The 16,104-nt window shown below is 38.5% G+C and overlaps 1 protein-coding gene across 1 annotated transcript in view; it reads right to left on the reverse strand.

Moving 5' to 3' along the window:
* Positions 1-16,104, reverse strand: part of THADA (Thyroid adenoma-associated protein homolog) — a 139,928-nt gene that overhangs the window by 75,727 nt on the left and 48,097 nt on the right. The window contains exons 9-12 of the mRNA XM_067155258.2: positions 8,183-8,542; positions 4,919-5,074; positions 3,764-3,928; positions 575-742 (exon numbers count right to left, since the gene is read on the reverse strand). Coding sequence (XP_067011359.2) covers positions 575-742; positions 3,764-3,928; positions 4,919-5,074; positions 8,183-8,542 — 849 coding nt within the window. The remainder of the gene's footprint in view (positions 1-574; positions 743-3,763; positions 3,929-4,918; positions 5,075-8,182; positions 8,543-16,104) is intronic.

Below are 16,104 nucleotides of genomic sequence, written 5' to 3' on the forward strand. Positions count from 1 at the left end.
ACTATTTTTGTTGGTCAATATGATTATTTACTAAAACTATGTTACACATTAATCCAAGTGTATTTATTATTTTTCTGTCTACTAAAAGAATGTAAAAGTTTTACTGAATTTACAAAACGAAAATTTTTGAGCACTTTTGGGCAGAAAAAATCACTCACCCTACATGGGAAGGTTATAATCATCATAAAATATCACAGCCATTATATTAAAACAGTGCTGTTGGTTGCTGTATTATTATATTTATTTTGCACACATTTTTTAGTTCAGAATCGGTTTTCAGAAAACAGCTTTTAACAACAAGTCCAGCTGTCCCTTGTAACGTTTATTTCATCTTGGCTGCAATTTAACCTTGACTACATATCTATGTGGATTTGCCTGTTTCATTTTTAATCACTGATTATCTTAATTTCTGAACTAAATAAATGTGATGGTGATAAAACGGGAAAAGTTAATATTCACTAGGACAGGCTGACTTACAATTTGGAAGTTGATAATACAGTAACCAACAGTCTTCAGTCCTGTCTTAGTGAGGAAAATAAAACTAGAGAAAATAATTCATTCCATTTCAACTTACATCAAACTGCAGGACTGAATACGGAAAATGTAACAACAATCTCAAGGCAAGAAGTTTGTTGTTCTCGTAAGTATCCTTGAGGCACTCGAGAAGCATGTCCGCATTTCCTCTGGTCCACATGCAGACAGGAACTTTGGGGTCAAACGTTTCTTCGTAGAGAGTTAGCAGCTATCAAGGAAAGAAAACAACACTTTTAAAATTAATCCAGAAGTACCACAGATTTAGTAGGTTTTGGACCTATTCTTGGACAGTTTTCAAGAAGATAAGGATGTTTGGTACATATTTTTTTACTTCACAGAAAAACCAGAGCAAAACCAAGATAAACTGCCTATATTTTATTAAGCTATCTGGACATGAAACCTGCATGTGTTATCACCCCTTTTGTAGGTTCATATGTAAGAAACTATTTTTCCCATCTGGTGGCCATGATCGTTAAAGCGTCAAGTCTATGTGGTCTGAGACCGTGGTTAGCCAGTTCAAATCCCGTTGATCGAAAAAAAATTCTCTATTACAAGGCTTGAGCAGACCCTTTGGTGTTACTCGACAGGTGTGGGTTATGAAGGAGAGGGATAAAAGAATAAAAGCAGTGGAAATGAAGTTTCAAAGGTGTCAAACAGGTTTAACAAGAATGGACAAAGTAAGAAATGAGAGATTTCGGGAAATGGTAAATGAGGTACCCCTACAGGAAAAATAGAAAAATCAAGGCTGCAGTGGTATGGAAATGTTAAGAGAAGGGGAGAAGGGAGGATACCAAGAAAGATTTTGGGAATGAAGTTGAAGGGAGTGAGACCCAGAGGAAGACCGAGAGACAGATGGCTGAAAGGTGTAAAGAAGAGCATCGAGGCAAGAGGAGGGAACTGGACGATGGCATTGTTCTCCTCCTGATGCTTGCACGTAGCTCAAAACAACGCTTTTCCATGACCCTTCCAGTAACCTGACTGTTAGCTTGCTCCTTTCTCTCCATCTGATATTTAAACCATTCCAGCATTCTCACTAAAACAACTCCTAAACTATGCAGGCAAATTATTTTATTTTTAATAAGATTGCTGAGGTGAACAAAAAATTTATTTTAATAAGGATCACACAATTAACCTCAAAATATAGTTTACAGTTGTGAGGTTGATTTTAGTTGCTGTAAACTGTTAAGATGAAAACGCTTACTGAGGACTACATTTTACGGATAAGTACCGTATTTCTCCAAATCCAAGACAACGCTTTTTCTCAGAATCTTGGGTGAAAAATCATGGGTCGTCTTGCATTCACGACCTAACAGTAATAAACACCAATGGCAGCTACCACAGTAACCACGCTGCTTCCCTTTACCCCCCACCCACTCCGCACAAAACTCGTTGACCATCAACGTCTGCATCTTTATTAAACATCGCCGCTAGCCGTGACAGTCAATTGTACAGTACCTCTCTGGGTAAGGTCAGTGGTTCTCAGGAAATAGTGAAGAGAGAATGACTTTCTAATAGCCTCTACAAAAATGTTTCTCAAATCTGCGGAATAGCATCAAAACATGCAAGACTTCAAAGTCTTGGAAAGGCCATGGCTTCTTAGTGGCAGAGTTATAACGCGTCTACTGTACCTCATGCTTAGTAAAATTAGGCCAAACAGGTTTTAGACAGTAGGAATATTTTCGTGATGGATCGCTGTTTTGTAAAGAGACGTGGAAGAGGCGCCGCTGGCAAATTTTCAACGGGTTCTTGTCGATATTATGATGCCAATTTTAAGTTAATGGTTATTAAACGTGTGAAAATGAAGAATAATTGTGCAGCAGCAAGAAAATATGGCATAACTGAAGTCAATGTTCCGTGTTAGCATGAAGACAAAGATAATCATAGCATAGGAAATAAATTTCATATTATTCCGTACTGAAAAGCAATATAATATAATACAAAAGCTAAAAGGATTCCACCTATTGAATACTATTTATTGTAACCTAAAAAGAACGTTACATATATTTGATGAAACTAGTTTCGGCCTTGCTAGAGATTCTTCTAGTGCTAGTATTTTAAATATTTCATCTGGTCTTTTGTGAAGTGCACTCTTCAAATTGGAAGAAAACTTTGAGAACTTACACAAGACATGTGATCAACAACACACGCTTGCTTCATCAATTTTATCTATTTATAATTCATGTCTTGCCTAAACTTGAATGATTTTGACTAATGATGGTCTCTAGCAAGATGAAAACTAGTTTCATCAAATATATGTAACTTTTTTTTAAATGTTACAATAAATAGTACTGAATAGGTGGAAACCCTTTCAGCTTTTGTTTTATAAGACAAAGATAGTTAATGTGTACTGTAAAAAAATTAATGTATTCAGTGGCCCGCAACAAGGACACTTTAAAGAAGTCTAAGATGAAATTGTGAGTTATGTGTGCAAAAAACGCAAGGGCGGAATGGCCATACCACAGCGCGGTAAATTTGTCGACCTTCAACGTCCACGTCTTTATCGCTAGCCATTGAAGTTGGCCGAAGCCAGCAAGTGAGGCGTATGTCTAGCAGCAGCCGGTTGTTCCTGATGCTTAGTTTTATAGACAGCACGGATATTTCTGATGGTTTGTCGTTGTGTAGAGGCATGTGGAACAAGTATTGCTGGCAAATTTTCAATTTTCTCTTCGATATCATGTTGACAATTTTAAGTTAATGGTTATTAAACTCGTGGAAATAAAGAATAATTGGGCAACTGCAATGTATACTGTATTGTACAAGAATAGCAATCATATGATTTCACAAAGAAATTTTTAAGCTTGATTTAATTTTATGGAAGGAAAAAGTGGGAGTCGTCTTGCATTAAGATTTGTCTTGGATTTGGAGAAATATGATATATATCGTCACAGAATTTTTTGTAGAGCTCTTTATGCCCAATGCCTGTCATCTCTTGCCAACAGTTTAGGCAGCACAAGCCAAGAAAAGTACTTTGCGTTTTTGTTTTTCTATATACTGAAATCGGCACTGCTTGGTTTTCTCCTGTCATAGATTAATGTTTCATACACCAAAACCTTCCTCGGTGAATTTTCTATACAATATCAACAATTTCTGTATAATATCAAAATCCATTTGATGGTTCTTGTGATCAGCCCACATGAACACATACAACTAACAGGAACTTAATTTTATAATGCATATACAAAACAATTGACTCCCCGCAAAAGAGTTTACACAATCGGAATCAACATACCTGAAGTGCAGAACATCTCCGACCAAAATTGGCACCAGGAAAGAGGTTGCTGAAGCCAAATTCCACCATCCACATTTGAAATACTTTGTAACTCTCTAGTAATGCACTCTGACTATCTTTCTTGCGCTGTTCCGCCAAGGAGCTATCTTTCATGCGCACCAAAATCTGTAATAAAAATACATTCAAATGAAATCCACAAAATACAGAACTTCAGCAGATCAAAATCATACACATAGAAATAACGTCTATGTCTAATTCTGTTTCAGAGGAATTTACATCAAGGACACAAATCCCTTTACCTGAAGTCAGAAGAGCGGGAAGAGGAATTCTGACTTCTCGTGAAAAATAAAAAAGGGAAGGGCATGAATAGCTGAAAGGCAAAAGATTCCCATTTTCTCACAAATCTAATACAAAAGTAGTTCATACTTGCAAGCCGCTGAGAAGAAAGCAACTACACTTGACCCAAAAGTAAATTATTTTACAATACTCACCCTAATGACAACACTATAATCAAAGCTACTCTTCCTTGTTCATACAGTAGCATGGTGATCATTTTACTCTCAATATAATAATGAGATTTCATTATGTTCTGTGAACAAGTCTTACAAACATTAAGTCATTCTGTACAATCATAAGACAGCAACTGCTGACTAATGTTTGGCACCTGGACCAATGAGTTTCATTGATTCCAACAAGCAAATACAGTAGTAGCATGGAAGATATTTCTATATGCACCTCCAAACCAATATTGAAACTCAAACACAGTCTTGCTAAACACCAGCTGAACACTGTTTATGCAATGGAACATTGTGCATAACATAAGACAATGTTTAGGTAGACACTGTACAAGGCTTAAAACTAGTCATGTTTCTGCAATTAGCCCAAACAGACAAGGACACTCTCCACATCTTTATGGATGGCTTCTCTCATTTATATACTTCTAGATCTACTTCTCCAAGCTTTCTTCTGTCCTTCAGTTTCAGCAAGAGGAAGGGCAAACATCCATATTCAGAAGGGACATCCTTAAAAACTCATCGGTCTTGATGAGGAAAATGTACGTTAAAAAAAATAAAGAATAAAAATAAAGAATCATTCGAAAAGAAAACATACAGAAAAGGAACATGCTCAGACAAGAGGAGTTCATGCAGTACCTACCTTTTTAAGGTGTGCCAATGTTTGTTGCCGAGCTGCAGGAACGTCTGTATTGATATTATGCTTTAAGAAGATTCTGATTAGTCTCAGTTCTGAGGGTAAGAATGGCTCTGTGCTTCGATGGCTTTCAGCCAGCAGAGCAAACGCAGACAAACGGATCTGCAAGAAAGGAAGGAACAAAATACTGCAATATATAAAAGTACTTTCCTAACTGAATGAGTACCCAACCAACCTCAAGTGTTCATGAATTTTCTATATCATTCACCTGCTCATGTAGCTTCCCCTCAAGAGTATAAGAAGGTATTTTTTCAGTCCAACACATGCTTTTGTTTGGACACCTCTTTTCTTCTTTTTTCCCTTAATGAAATCTCATGTCAAGATTCAAACAGGAACAAATACAGTATCCACAGAAATCCCCCAGTCATCAGCCATCTGTTTTATGTTGACAGCAGCGACAGAACTTCCTCATAAAATCAGCTTCATGGTCTGTATCGCACTTACACAGATTCACAACTAAGTATTTTTTATTTTCCATCTTGTCGATACACTAAATTGCTTAAGGCAACTTACTGGTTAAAAGTGGTACATGTTTCGTATCTTATAAACATTTTCAGCCACATAACACTGTTTAGATGAAAAATTCAAGTAAAGACAAGTATCAATGCTTTAGAGGAAGTGTCCTTAAAATTAATATAAGAAGATTCTTAAGCAATTCAGTGTATCGACAAGGTGGAAAATAAAAAATACTTAGTTGAGAATTTCTCCACCCGCCAACTACTTGCGTCTTACTTCAATCAAGTCCAGAAACACATACAGGGTAGATTTTAATGTTCAAGCTGTTGAATTTGCTGCAAGTACAATGTTAACTGACTGCTTTTTAATAGTAGATGAATAGCAAAATGTTGAAGATACCACGACTAGACTATGTCACCAACGAGGAGGTAATCCCCCATACCAAGAAATCATACAAAGTCCTAGCCCTGTAAAACACAGGAAAGCAATGCATTTCACTAACTTCTTTCAAAATTACAAATGCAGCCTTATAACAGAGCCAAAATGACCAAGAATCAAGCTGGATGTGTCAAAAATTGTGTTATACCCAATACAATCCAAGCTGCAAAGTTCCCAGTTGAAAAGCACTGTAAGATAAAAAAACAACTCCATCTCACTTTCCTGAACCTCCAGAAAACATTGAATCACATGCCACATGACTTCAACTCTTCATCTGGAAGTGCCATATCATCGGTGGACGTTGGCAGGCAATCTGGTCCAGGCCTCCCTACTAACAGCTGTTCTAAATGAAACATTGATGATGAACTGGACCACTAGCACAGATTTCCCAACCAGGAAATGCATGATTGCCCAGGGCCTCTTTCCTTTTTCTTTTCCTTGAAGTATTGAGTGTTTACGCACTTGCGATCCATCTGGTCCACTTCAACAGTGGATAAAGAGAACCAACCTTGTAAAAGACTCATCATGTTAACAGCAGTCTATGGCAGTGAAACATAGAAAATTATGTGTAGACAGCATGGAAACTCAAAGTATTCCATTTATGTTGTCTACGCAAACTTTTAGGTGTCATTTGGCATGACAGAGTCACCAATGAAGAAATTTTTCGACAGAAACTTCCAAAAAATCCAAGTAAATCTTGGCTAAGATACCCGAGGCCGGCAATCCCATAGCCAATCCTTCTTGTTGATAAATAACATTATCGAAAGTGAAATAATTGTTTTAATAGTGGACTTTCACGACCACTAAATGACATTATGATAATTATTTGGGGATATTAGGTCTGTAATATTAATTATCAGCTGACGCGTTTTGATCCTGCAACCAGGATTGTCTTCAGAGCAGTAACAAAGCATAATGGCAACTGTCACTCCATAGTAACCAGACTCAAGATAGAGAGACCCTGTTAGAAATATAATTCATTTCAGGGCCTCCAGAGTCATGGAGAAAGATGTTGATGAGTTGACTATGGAGGGCAGCCGTGATCAACTCAGTATATAGCCGTCACCTTTGTTAAAATTATTTGGGCGTTTAGCAATTTCTATCACCTCACGAATGATTCTAGGAATAAAATTTTTCTCTTTATAAATGACAGGAGTCGCATAAAAAATTATTTGAAGGTCATTATGTATGGCATGTTCTGCCACAGCAGACTTCTCTGGCTGGCAAAGACGTAAGTGCCTGCGATGTTCTTTAACCCTTGTTGCTACCTTCCTACATGTTTGGCCAACATAAACCGATCCGCAGGAGCAAGGAATCATATATATTCCAGCGCAGTTTAAACCAATAGGATCTTTGACAGATCGCAAACAATTACCTATGATGATATTAGGCTTAAAAATGGTCTTGATATTGTGCTTTCTGAAAATATTGCCAATAATATTCATGACAGATTGTACGTATGGCAAGAAGGCCAGACTCAAAAGGACTCAAAACACTTCGTCAATCTGTTTCCTTGAGTAGCCACTCCCTTGCTCGGCTGATTAGGGTGTTAAGCACAACATGCTTTTGGCAAGGATGGTGACGAGAGGATCCATGAAAATATCTACTACCATACTACCATACTAATAAATCAAATGGTCGAATGTAATCTCCAATTCATTGTCTACGAGTGTGACCAGAAAATAATGTTCCCCTGTGCTTGTTTTCATATTTGTTCTCTCGTATTTTTCACACCTTTTAATACTTTTCTCTCATCTTTAGAAATGGTAGATAGGCCTATAGTTTTCACTGTACCGCAAATACACGACATCAAATGCCCTCATGTCAGAAAAAATCATACCTAGTGTTACCCATATCTCTGCTGGATAGTTTATATCTGTATACTCATTAGTACGTTTTCTCGCTTAACACGTTCTTTTTTCTTGTCCCCTGCAGAAATGTCTTTACGAGGTTTCGCTGTATTCTCACCAACACACATAGGTCTTATTGCGATGATGGCATAGGGAAGGATGCAGTCCCAGCATTTGCCTGGGCACCCAGTACGGTTCAAACCCACAATCTCTCTAATGCAAACTGATAGCTGCATGACCCAAACCATGTACCCACTCACTTGGTTTTCTCTTCGAAGGATATCTCTATATGGAAGGACAATGAAAAAAAAAAAAAAAAAAAAAAAAAAAAAAAAAGTGGTAGAATTCCATCGGTATTTCAGATTTAAAATTAAATTTGCATACTTCTCCCTCAGTTTTTGTGGTTAAAAATTATTTTTTAAAAGCAGAAATATTATGCAGGTAAATATGGTAGGATAGAACTCACGTCGTCCTCAACATGGCACAGAGCTTCTTCCAAGATGTAATAATCCAGGATGCTTTTCCATTTACTGTCACTCTCACTCAAATTATCCAAAGCTCCCTGACGTCGACAAATCTTGAGGCATGCTAAAACAGTCCGTAACCGATGATAAGGTATGGCCTCTGATGTTGAAGGCAGGACATGGTCTACTGCCGAAGGACAGCGTTTGATCGCCTTGCTCAGGATATCTTCTAAAGCAGCACAGGTGTTGGCGTTGGAATGATCAAGAGCAGACAATAATGGAGTCAACCACACCTTTTGCCACTCTTTTCCAGAATTTTCAGCTTCGTGGCTCAACATGAGGGTCTCAAATGCAGATGCAACCTGAAAAAGGCAAACATTTTAGTAAAAGACAGAATAACACATGAAATCTCAGTCAGGAAAGCTAGCAGCAAAGACAGACCAAAAAATAACACAAGAAATTTTTTAAAAGCAAAATATTTTTAAAAATTAGCATTAGTAGTGTTATTTGTGATTTTCCAGGTCTCTTTCCATTGCTTTTACAAGGTTAGATCAAAAAGTATCACACACACCATTTTCTCCCACAGTGACACCAAGCTGAATATGTCTCATTCCTTGGGAGTATAGCCACCTGCGCACTTCTTCAGCTGAATCATGAGTGTTGACTTCCCCAGGAATTTCTTCAGTGGTTTGAAGAGGAGAAAGACAAATAGTGCAAGGTCTACTGTAGACTGTTCATGGAAAAGTAAGAAGTGTGGCCGCACAGTACTCGATCATCCGCCATTAAATCCAGACCTTACACGGTCAGCCTTATACCTTTTAGAATTCAGGAGGTCAATTCTTTGGTTCAGACAAAAAAAGACAAATCGGGCATGCACTCCCAGAGAAACAGAGTTCAATAAAGGAAGAATATTCGAGTTGGTGTCACGATAGGAGAAATGATGTCTCAAGAGACTTGGTACATATGTTGAAAAATTGGTAAAAACCTGTAGCTTTTAGGGCATAATTTTTTGTTTTTCCAACACATTAAATATTTTGTTAAAAAGTGTTGCATGGTACTTTTCAAACCGCCCTCGTAAAAACAACAGAAAGAGATTTGGTAAATTAATTTCTCAACCTGCAATATACAGATATAATATACTGAAGAACCCTTGTTATAAAATCGACTAACGTGGTCCAATGAAGGCCATAAAATGCAAATAAATAAATACAGTGGGATATGGTTGTAACTGAAATGCATTAAATAACCTCCAGATATTTTATAACTTTATAGCTAAACTTGCCACTGTTAACTTTTTGGATTGTTAACCCATTCAGGTCACAATTAATGGCCATATTGCTAACAGTGGAATTAGACTTAATTTGCCTGCCCACAGTTTGAGCATACCTGTCACATAAAAACATACATAAAATAAAAACTAATGCAGAAAAGTCACTCAAATTTTGCATTCATTCTTCATGCCTTGAATGACTGCTTCATTTGAAATCATTTCAAAAAGAGCGGATATGTGTACTCTAAAAACATTGCAACTTCAGACAGTGGGCGGGCTATACATTTTTCGTATTTCTGAAACACCACTCCATCCACAAAATGGATATATATCAAGATTATCGTCTTCCCCCCCCCCTCTGATTTCCAATCACTACGGTTCTTTTGTGTCACGGGCCGTGCGCGTTTGGAAGAACCTGGTGCAGCGTTTGCACTCTCTTCAATATCCTGCTCACTTTAGTAACTTTCACTGTTGCTATCACATCTAAAAAAAAAAAATTCTTCTAAATAAAGAACAGCCAGAATAAATTTGGAAAGAGAGGTGAAGGGAAAAAGACCTGCAGGAACGCCTAAAACCCAATGGATGGACATGATCAAGGTTGATCTAGTTACCAGAGGATGGACAGTGGATGTTCTCCATGACGAGTTGTATATGGACAGGAAGAAGTGGAAGAGGCTCATTAACAGTACCCGGCGGGAAACTGGAACTGTATAATGATGATGATGATCACTACCCTCGAACTCTGATTCATTTTCCAAAACGTCATTATTGACATAATCGCCGTCTAAAACAATGCCTACAAGCGCTTTCAATCGCTATCGACATTAGTGCGAAACCACATCTACTGCCTCATGAATACTGCATACTGATGATAATAAACTGTTATTCAACAATTCCAGTGTCACACAGAAATACAAACAGCATTGTTTACCAACAGTACATGCCTCTAGTTCCCTACATTGTGTATTGTTAGAAACTACATTGCAAAGGGAATCTAATATACGAAGAAAAGCGAGGCACTGCGTCGTTGCGAGTTCGTCATTTGACTCATGCACCAAAACACCGCGTGCGACCACAGCTCGTCATATGACGCGAATGGGTTAACCCTTACCCCTCAAATTAAATTTATCTGTATTGTCCCTACTACCCGTATTTTAAATGTGCTCCGTGGCTCAGGCGGCAGTGCGCTGGCCTCTCACCGCTAGATACCGTGGTTCAAATCCTGGTCACTCCATGTGAGATTTGTGCTAGACAAAGCGGAGGCAGGACAGATTTTTCTCTGGGTACGGTTTTACCTGTCATCTTTCATTTCAGCAACACTCTCCAATATCATTTCATTTCATTAATCATTCATTACTCATTGCCCCAAAGGAGTGTGACAAGCTTCAGAAGTCGGCACATTTCCTATCCTCGCCGCTAGATGGGGGCTTCATTCATTCCATTCCCGACCCAGTCAGATGACTGGAAACAGGCTGTGGATTTTCATTTTCAATTTCTCTTTTATATGACCTGTATTCATCTTTCACGATTTTGGAGACAGCCCTAGCTCTTAAAAATTATGTATTTAGGCTATAAGCATTTACAGAAAGCTATACTGGAGCAAATAAATCAATACTGGGTGAGTCCGCTGCGTCTGACGTTTCTGCTTTTAGACATCCCAACGAACGTCAGTGGGGTGATGGTCGATTTTCCTTTGCCGTATACCAAGCTACAGTTGCCTTTAAAGCACTTACTGCATCATCACTGCACGACTTTTGCAAAAACATGTATGCGACAGGTATTGGCACAATACATCAAACTGTCATACGGTTATGAAAAATGTACATGCTATTATAAGCTTTCAATTGGTTATGAAATTATCGCTAAAAGCGATGGCATACTGATAGAAAACGTGCGAGAGTTTGTGAAGCGGGACGTAGTTTTACACCAAGTAAGCTTTCTGATAAACTGGAGGCAACAGTCACCGTGGTGTAGTGGACTAACCACAGACGTGTTGACACATGTTGCGTTGGTACGTAGGTTTGAATCCCAAGAGCGATAAATATTTTTATTTACATTTTAAACTTTGAGGATCAAATAAGAGGCCATTCGTGCCACATTTGACCAACAACATACATGTCGAATGTGTAGTGGCCTGACACTTGGTCTAGCCTAGCAGTTCTGGTCATTTCTTCGCTATGTATTCAACAGATGAGTATGTTGACATGCTCTTCATCTAGAGTGAAGCAAGACAGAACGCACAGGAAGCACAGCGCCTGTACCAGGAAAGATTTCCACACAGATAACAACCAAACGCAAATATGTTTAGGAGGGTGGAGCGACGTTTGCATATAACTTCGTCACATTCCCGAACAGGTCCTGTTAGGGAGGCACCAGTTACGTCCGGTGAAACTGCTGAGATGGTTTTGGACATTTTCCAGGAGAATCCTCACACGAGTAACCGGGTAGTAGCATAACAGCCCAACATCAGCCAGTCGTCTGTTGTAAGGATATTGCATTCCTGTTTTTTCGTCCGTATCAACTGCAACTACGTCAGGAACTCCACAGACAAGATTTCGAAACTCGTATTGATTTCTGTGCCTGGATACTGACGCAAGTGGCAAATGATCCAGCGTTTGTATCTCACATTTTATTTTCGGACAAGGCATGATTTCATAATAATGGCTCTGTGAATCGTCATAATATGCACTACTGGAGTGTTGAAAATCCCCACTGGGTAAGACAGGCAGCATTTCAGACACAATAGGGATAAATGTCTGTGTGGTATATTGGGTGATCACCTAATAGGACCATATTTCTTTGAGGATCATTTGACAGGAGCCTGATACCTACAGTTTCTTCAAGACCAACTACCATTGCTGCTAGAAGATGTGCCCCTGGGTGAGCGTGTAACCATGTGGTATCAGCACGATGGAGCTCCCCCTCACATGTCAGCAGATGTTCGTAACAACCTGAATGTTACACATCCCAGTCGATGGATAGGAAGGAGAGGACCCGTCACCTGGCCTGCTAGATCGCCCAATTTGAAGCCACTGGACTTCTTCCTATGGGAATATTTGAAGGATGTGGTGGACGCTCAGCAGCCAGAAAATCCTGAAAGCCTTAGAAACATTACGGAAGCCTGAGAATCTGTAATACCTACAATGCTACAAAGAGCCCGAAGGCAGTTCAACGGCATGCTGAAATGAGCATTACTGCAGAAGGCCATGCATTCGAACACTTACTGCGCCAACAGGCTGTTGCTCAGTCAAGCGGATTCAAACCCCCAACCGTTCTATCCTCGTCCAGTCCTGCTTATAAAACATCCACATAAGCAGCCCCAATGGCCTAGAACAGTGCCAAAATAAATAAATTAATTGATTAATTAAGTAACCCATGACCTGAGGGCATTCAAATACATTGGCTCTGTGGATGATTCTCGAAGTACAAAATGCGAATAAAATTTACAGGCTCAAGTGTCGAACCCACCTACCAAACGCAGCTGTATTAACAGTATCGCACTTCACCTATGACACCACGGCGACTCCAGCAAGTAGATCTCCAGAAAGCCTACTAGATGGACTACTACTTCCACTTCACAAATGCACACACATTTTCTATCAGTACACCATCGCTTTTAGCGTTCATTTCATACCCTACTGAAAGCTCATAATTGGCACGTACTTTTTACATAACCATATGACAGTTTGATGCATTGTGTAAATGCCTGTCGCATACGGTACACGTTTTTGCAAAGGTAATGGTGCAGTGAGTGATTAAAGACGATTGTTGCTTGGTATACGGCAAAGGAGAATAGACCATAACGACACCAGTGACGTTCGGTGGGATGCCTAATAGCATCAAACATCAGGCGCGGCTGACTCACCCAGTCTTTGCAAATTAAGACATACTTTTTACATTTTTATTATTATTACTATCGTTTTTCACATACCGATTGGTTTCGTTAGTAATTTTACTGAAGAAACTATTGGTAAAAAACAACTGAAAAACTCTTATTCAATGTCTGGTTTCACACCTCACAGTGGTTTGTAGTCTGAAATCACTGTAAACGGCTATTTCTTGAAATCGGGATCTGTTGGTTTATAATTGCGCCAGCCATCAGCATCAGCTATGCGTTGGGTTACGTTACACAAGCTGACCATTGCCAGTTCAATTATAGATGCCGTCAAATGCTACTGGATATATTCATTAGGGTAAAAGGAATGAGTAGAGGTGCAAAATAACTGGATTGTTGTAATATTACCTGACATATACAACACTGAACAGTATACTGTGTATGACTTTGGCGACCATGTTTGTTTACTATCACTCGAGCCTTCGCGTGCGTGAGTGGACTGGGCAGATAACGGCTACACTGCCATCTAAATAATGGATTTTTGAGAGACTGTCAAATAGTACCTGGATTTTACAAAGTTCGACACTGAACCAAAAGATGGCAGAACAGTATAGCATCATCTACTTTGTCAGCTAAAAGAGGGCAGAGGAGTTATGGGTGATAAAATGTCATGTCGGGCCTCACCTGACATGTGACCAGAAAAGGAATATCGTAATGTCGGGCCTCCCCCGACAGACAAGTGGTAAGGGTTACGGGGACAGTCCGAAGATAAACTTTTTTTTAACCTAACATATGGACTTTCGTGAAATTTTCATGAAACGTCTTCTGAATACAATGAAACCTGCCAAAATAGTCTCCAAAAACAGGCCATTTTTCACTTGAATTGATTAATTTTTCCTTAATGCATGAATGAATATGCCCTCATTTTAGAGGTAACCTTTCACCGTGGTCAGTGGCCAGATAATTTGTACAGTATCCTGTATCTCGTAACCAGACACAATTTTGTACTGAACATTATAAAGCAGAATTTTCCAATTTGTGAGGGCTCGAGGGCCACATTGGAAACCTTAGACAAGATCGCAGGCCACACTTTAATAATAGGCCAATTTTTGTAAAATTCTCCAAATAGTACAGATGTGCCTGTATGAAGTAATATGCTTAGTTCATTTGAAATGAAGGTTTGAGGATTTTAATGTTTAAAACAGTTTTTTTTACAGTTGCATAAGAGAGTTATAGCCTATTTGGATTTTAAATTTTTTAAAATTAGAAATAATATTTTCAGTACAATGAATACATAAAAGAGGAAATAATATTAAAGAATGAATTAGTTCTGTCTTGGGTCTGTAAGAGGTATAGAAATGAATACATTTTTGAATGACCTATGAAATAACTTTTTGTAAATTTTCTTCACATTCCTTAAAATCCTCTTGCGGGCCACAAACTATGGCTTCGCGGGCCACATGAAAACCCCTGGTATGAAGTATCGTGCACCCATCAGTTATCCCTGGAAGCAAGCCTTCTTGACTGCACACTCTCGAGTCATCTCATCTACACCCATTCTCACATTCAGAAGTTCATCAAAGTAATCCTTCCACCCTTTTCTTATCTCCTCTGGTTATGTTCTCTCTCCTCCTTTCCCATCACCTGCTTTGTGTAGACTCTTTCTTCTCTTCTTTCTTACACGTTCATACAGCATCCTTTAAGCATTATACACATCCTGCAAAACCTTCCCAGCTTTTCTTCACTTGCTACTTTCTTGCACCTTCTTTTCATTCCCTGAGACTTTCTTCTGTTTTATCCCTATTCCATAATTGCCATGCTTGCTTCTTATTTTTCATCATTTCCTTTACCCTCACATTCAACCATGGGATCGTTTCATCTATCACTCTTTCAGCCACAAGCACGCTCTCTGCACAGCTTACAAATGCCTTCCTGAACATGTCCCATTTCACTTCCACACACTCCACCTCAGTTCTGGGCGTGATAGGAATTTTTTGTCACATTTTATTTTCTTCTCTCTTATGTCTTTCATTTTTACTATTTTCTTACTTTCACTTTTGCTACCACAACTCTATGTTCTCCATCAAAGGCTACTTCTGGCAAGGCTGTTTCAACTGTCTACAATTTCCTCTTTCCACCAAGAATTAATCAATTACTTTGTCCTTCTGCTTCCCCATCCATTTCTTATAATCTTTCTACTGAAAATATTCATATGTGATTAAGAAAAGTTATTTTAAAAAGCAGTGGACATAGCACATAAAATTTTCATATACACTTTGTTCATTACTGTACTAAAAAAGAAATATTCAGTTATAAAAGGGTTCACTTAAAATAGTCTTCTTCGACTAAACTGTCCAAATAAAATACTGACAAGATAAGGAAAAAAATGTAAGAGTGTATATTTTATCACTGGCTGAAGAAGTCCTGTGAACAAGGATGAAACATATACCATATTTTTGTAATCTGTAAATCTTAACAATAATAAGTTAAAGGTTTTAAGCACCTGATTGATACTGAAGAAGGTGAAACCGGAATCATTTCCTTTCAAGGTTACTGTATGGTTTCATTCAGAAGTGAGAAATTCATTCTATACTGAGTGGTACGGTGAAGGGTAGCAAATATTTGTCATGTGATAACCTATCTAAGGATTAGGAACATAGTTGTGGCTTGATTAGCGTGGTACATATGTTTCTACTGATAGCCTAGTTATGGATATGGAAAAATTCATCAAACTGCTTATTAATGAAGACAAAATTAAAATCCTTCACGAAGTGGATTGGCAACGGCATTTTTAAGCGTGTAGAGGTGATGTGAACGTT

This window comes from Anabrus simplex, chromosome 11, assembly GCF_040414725.1.
Source record: "Anabrus simplex isolate iqAnaSimp1 chromosome 11, ASM4041472v1, whole genome shotgun sequence".
NCBI classification, from domain to species: domain Eukaryota; kingdom Metazoa; phylum Arthropoda; class Insecta; order Orthoptera; family Tettigoniidae; genus Anabrus; species Anabrus simplex.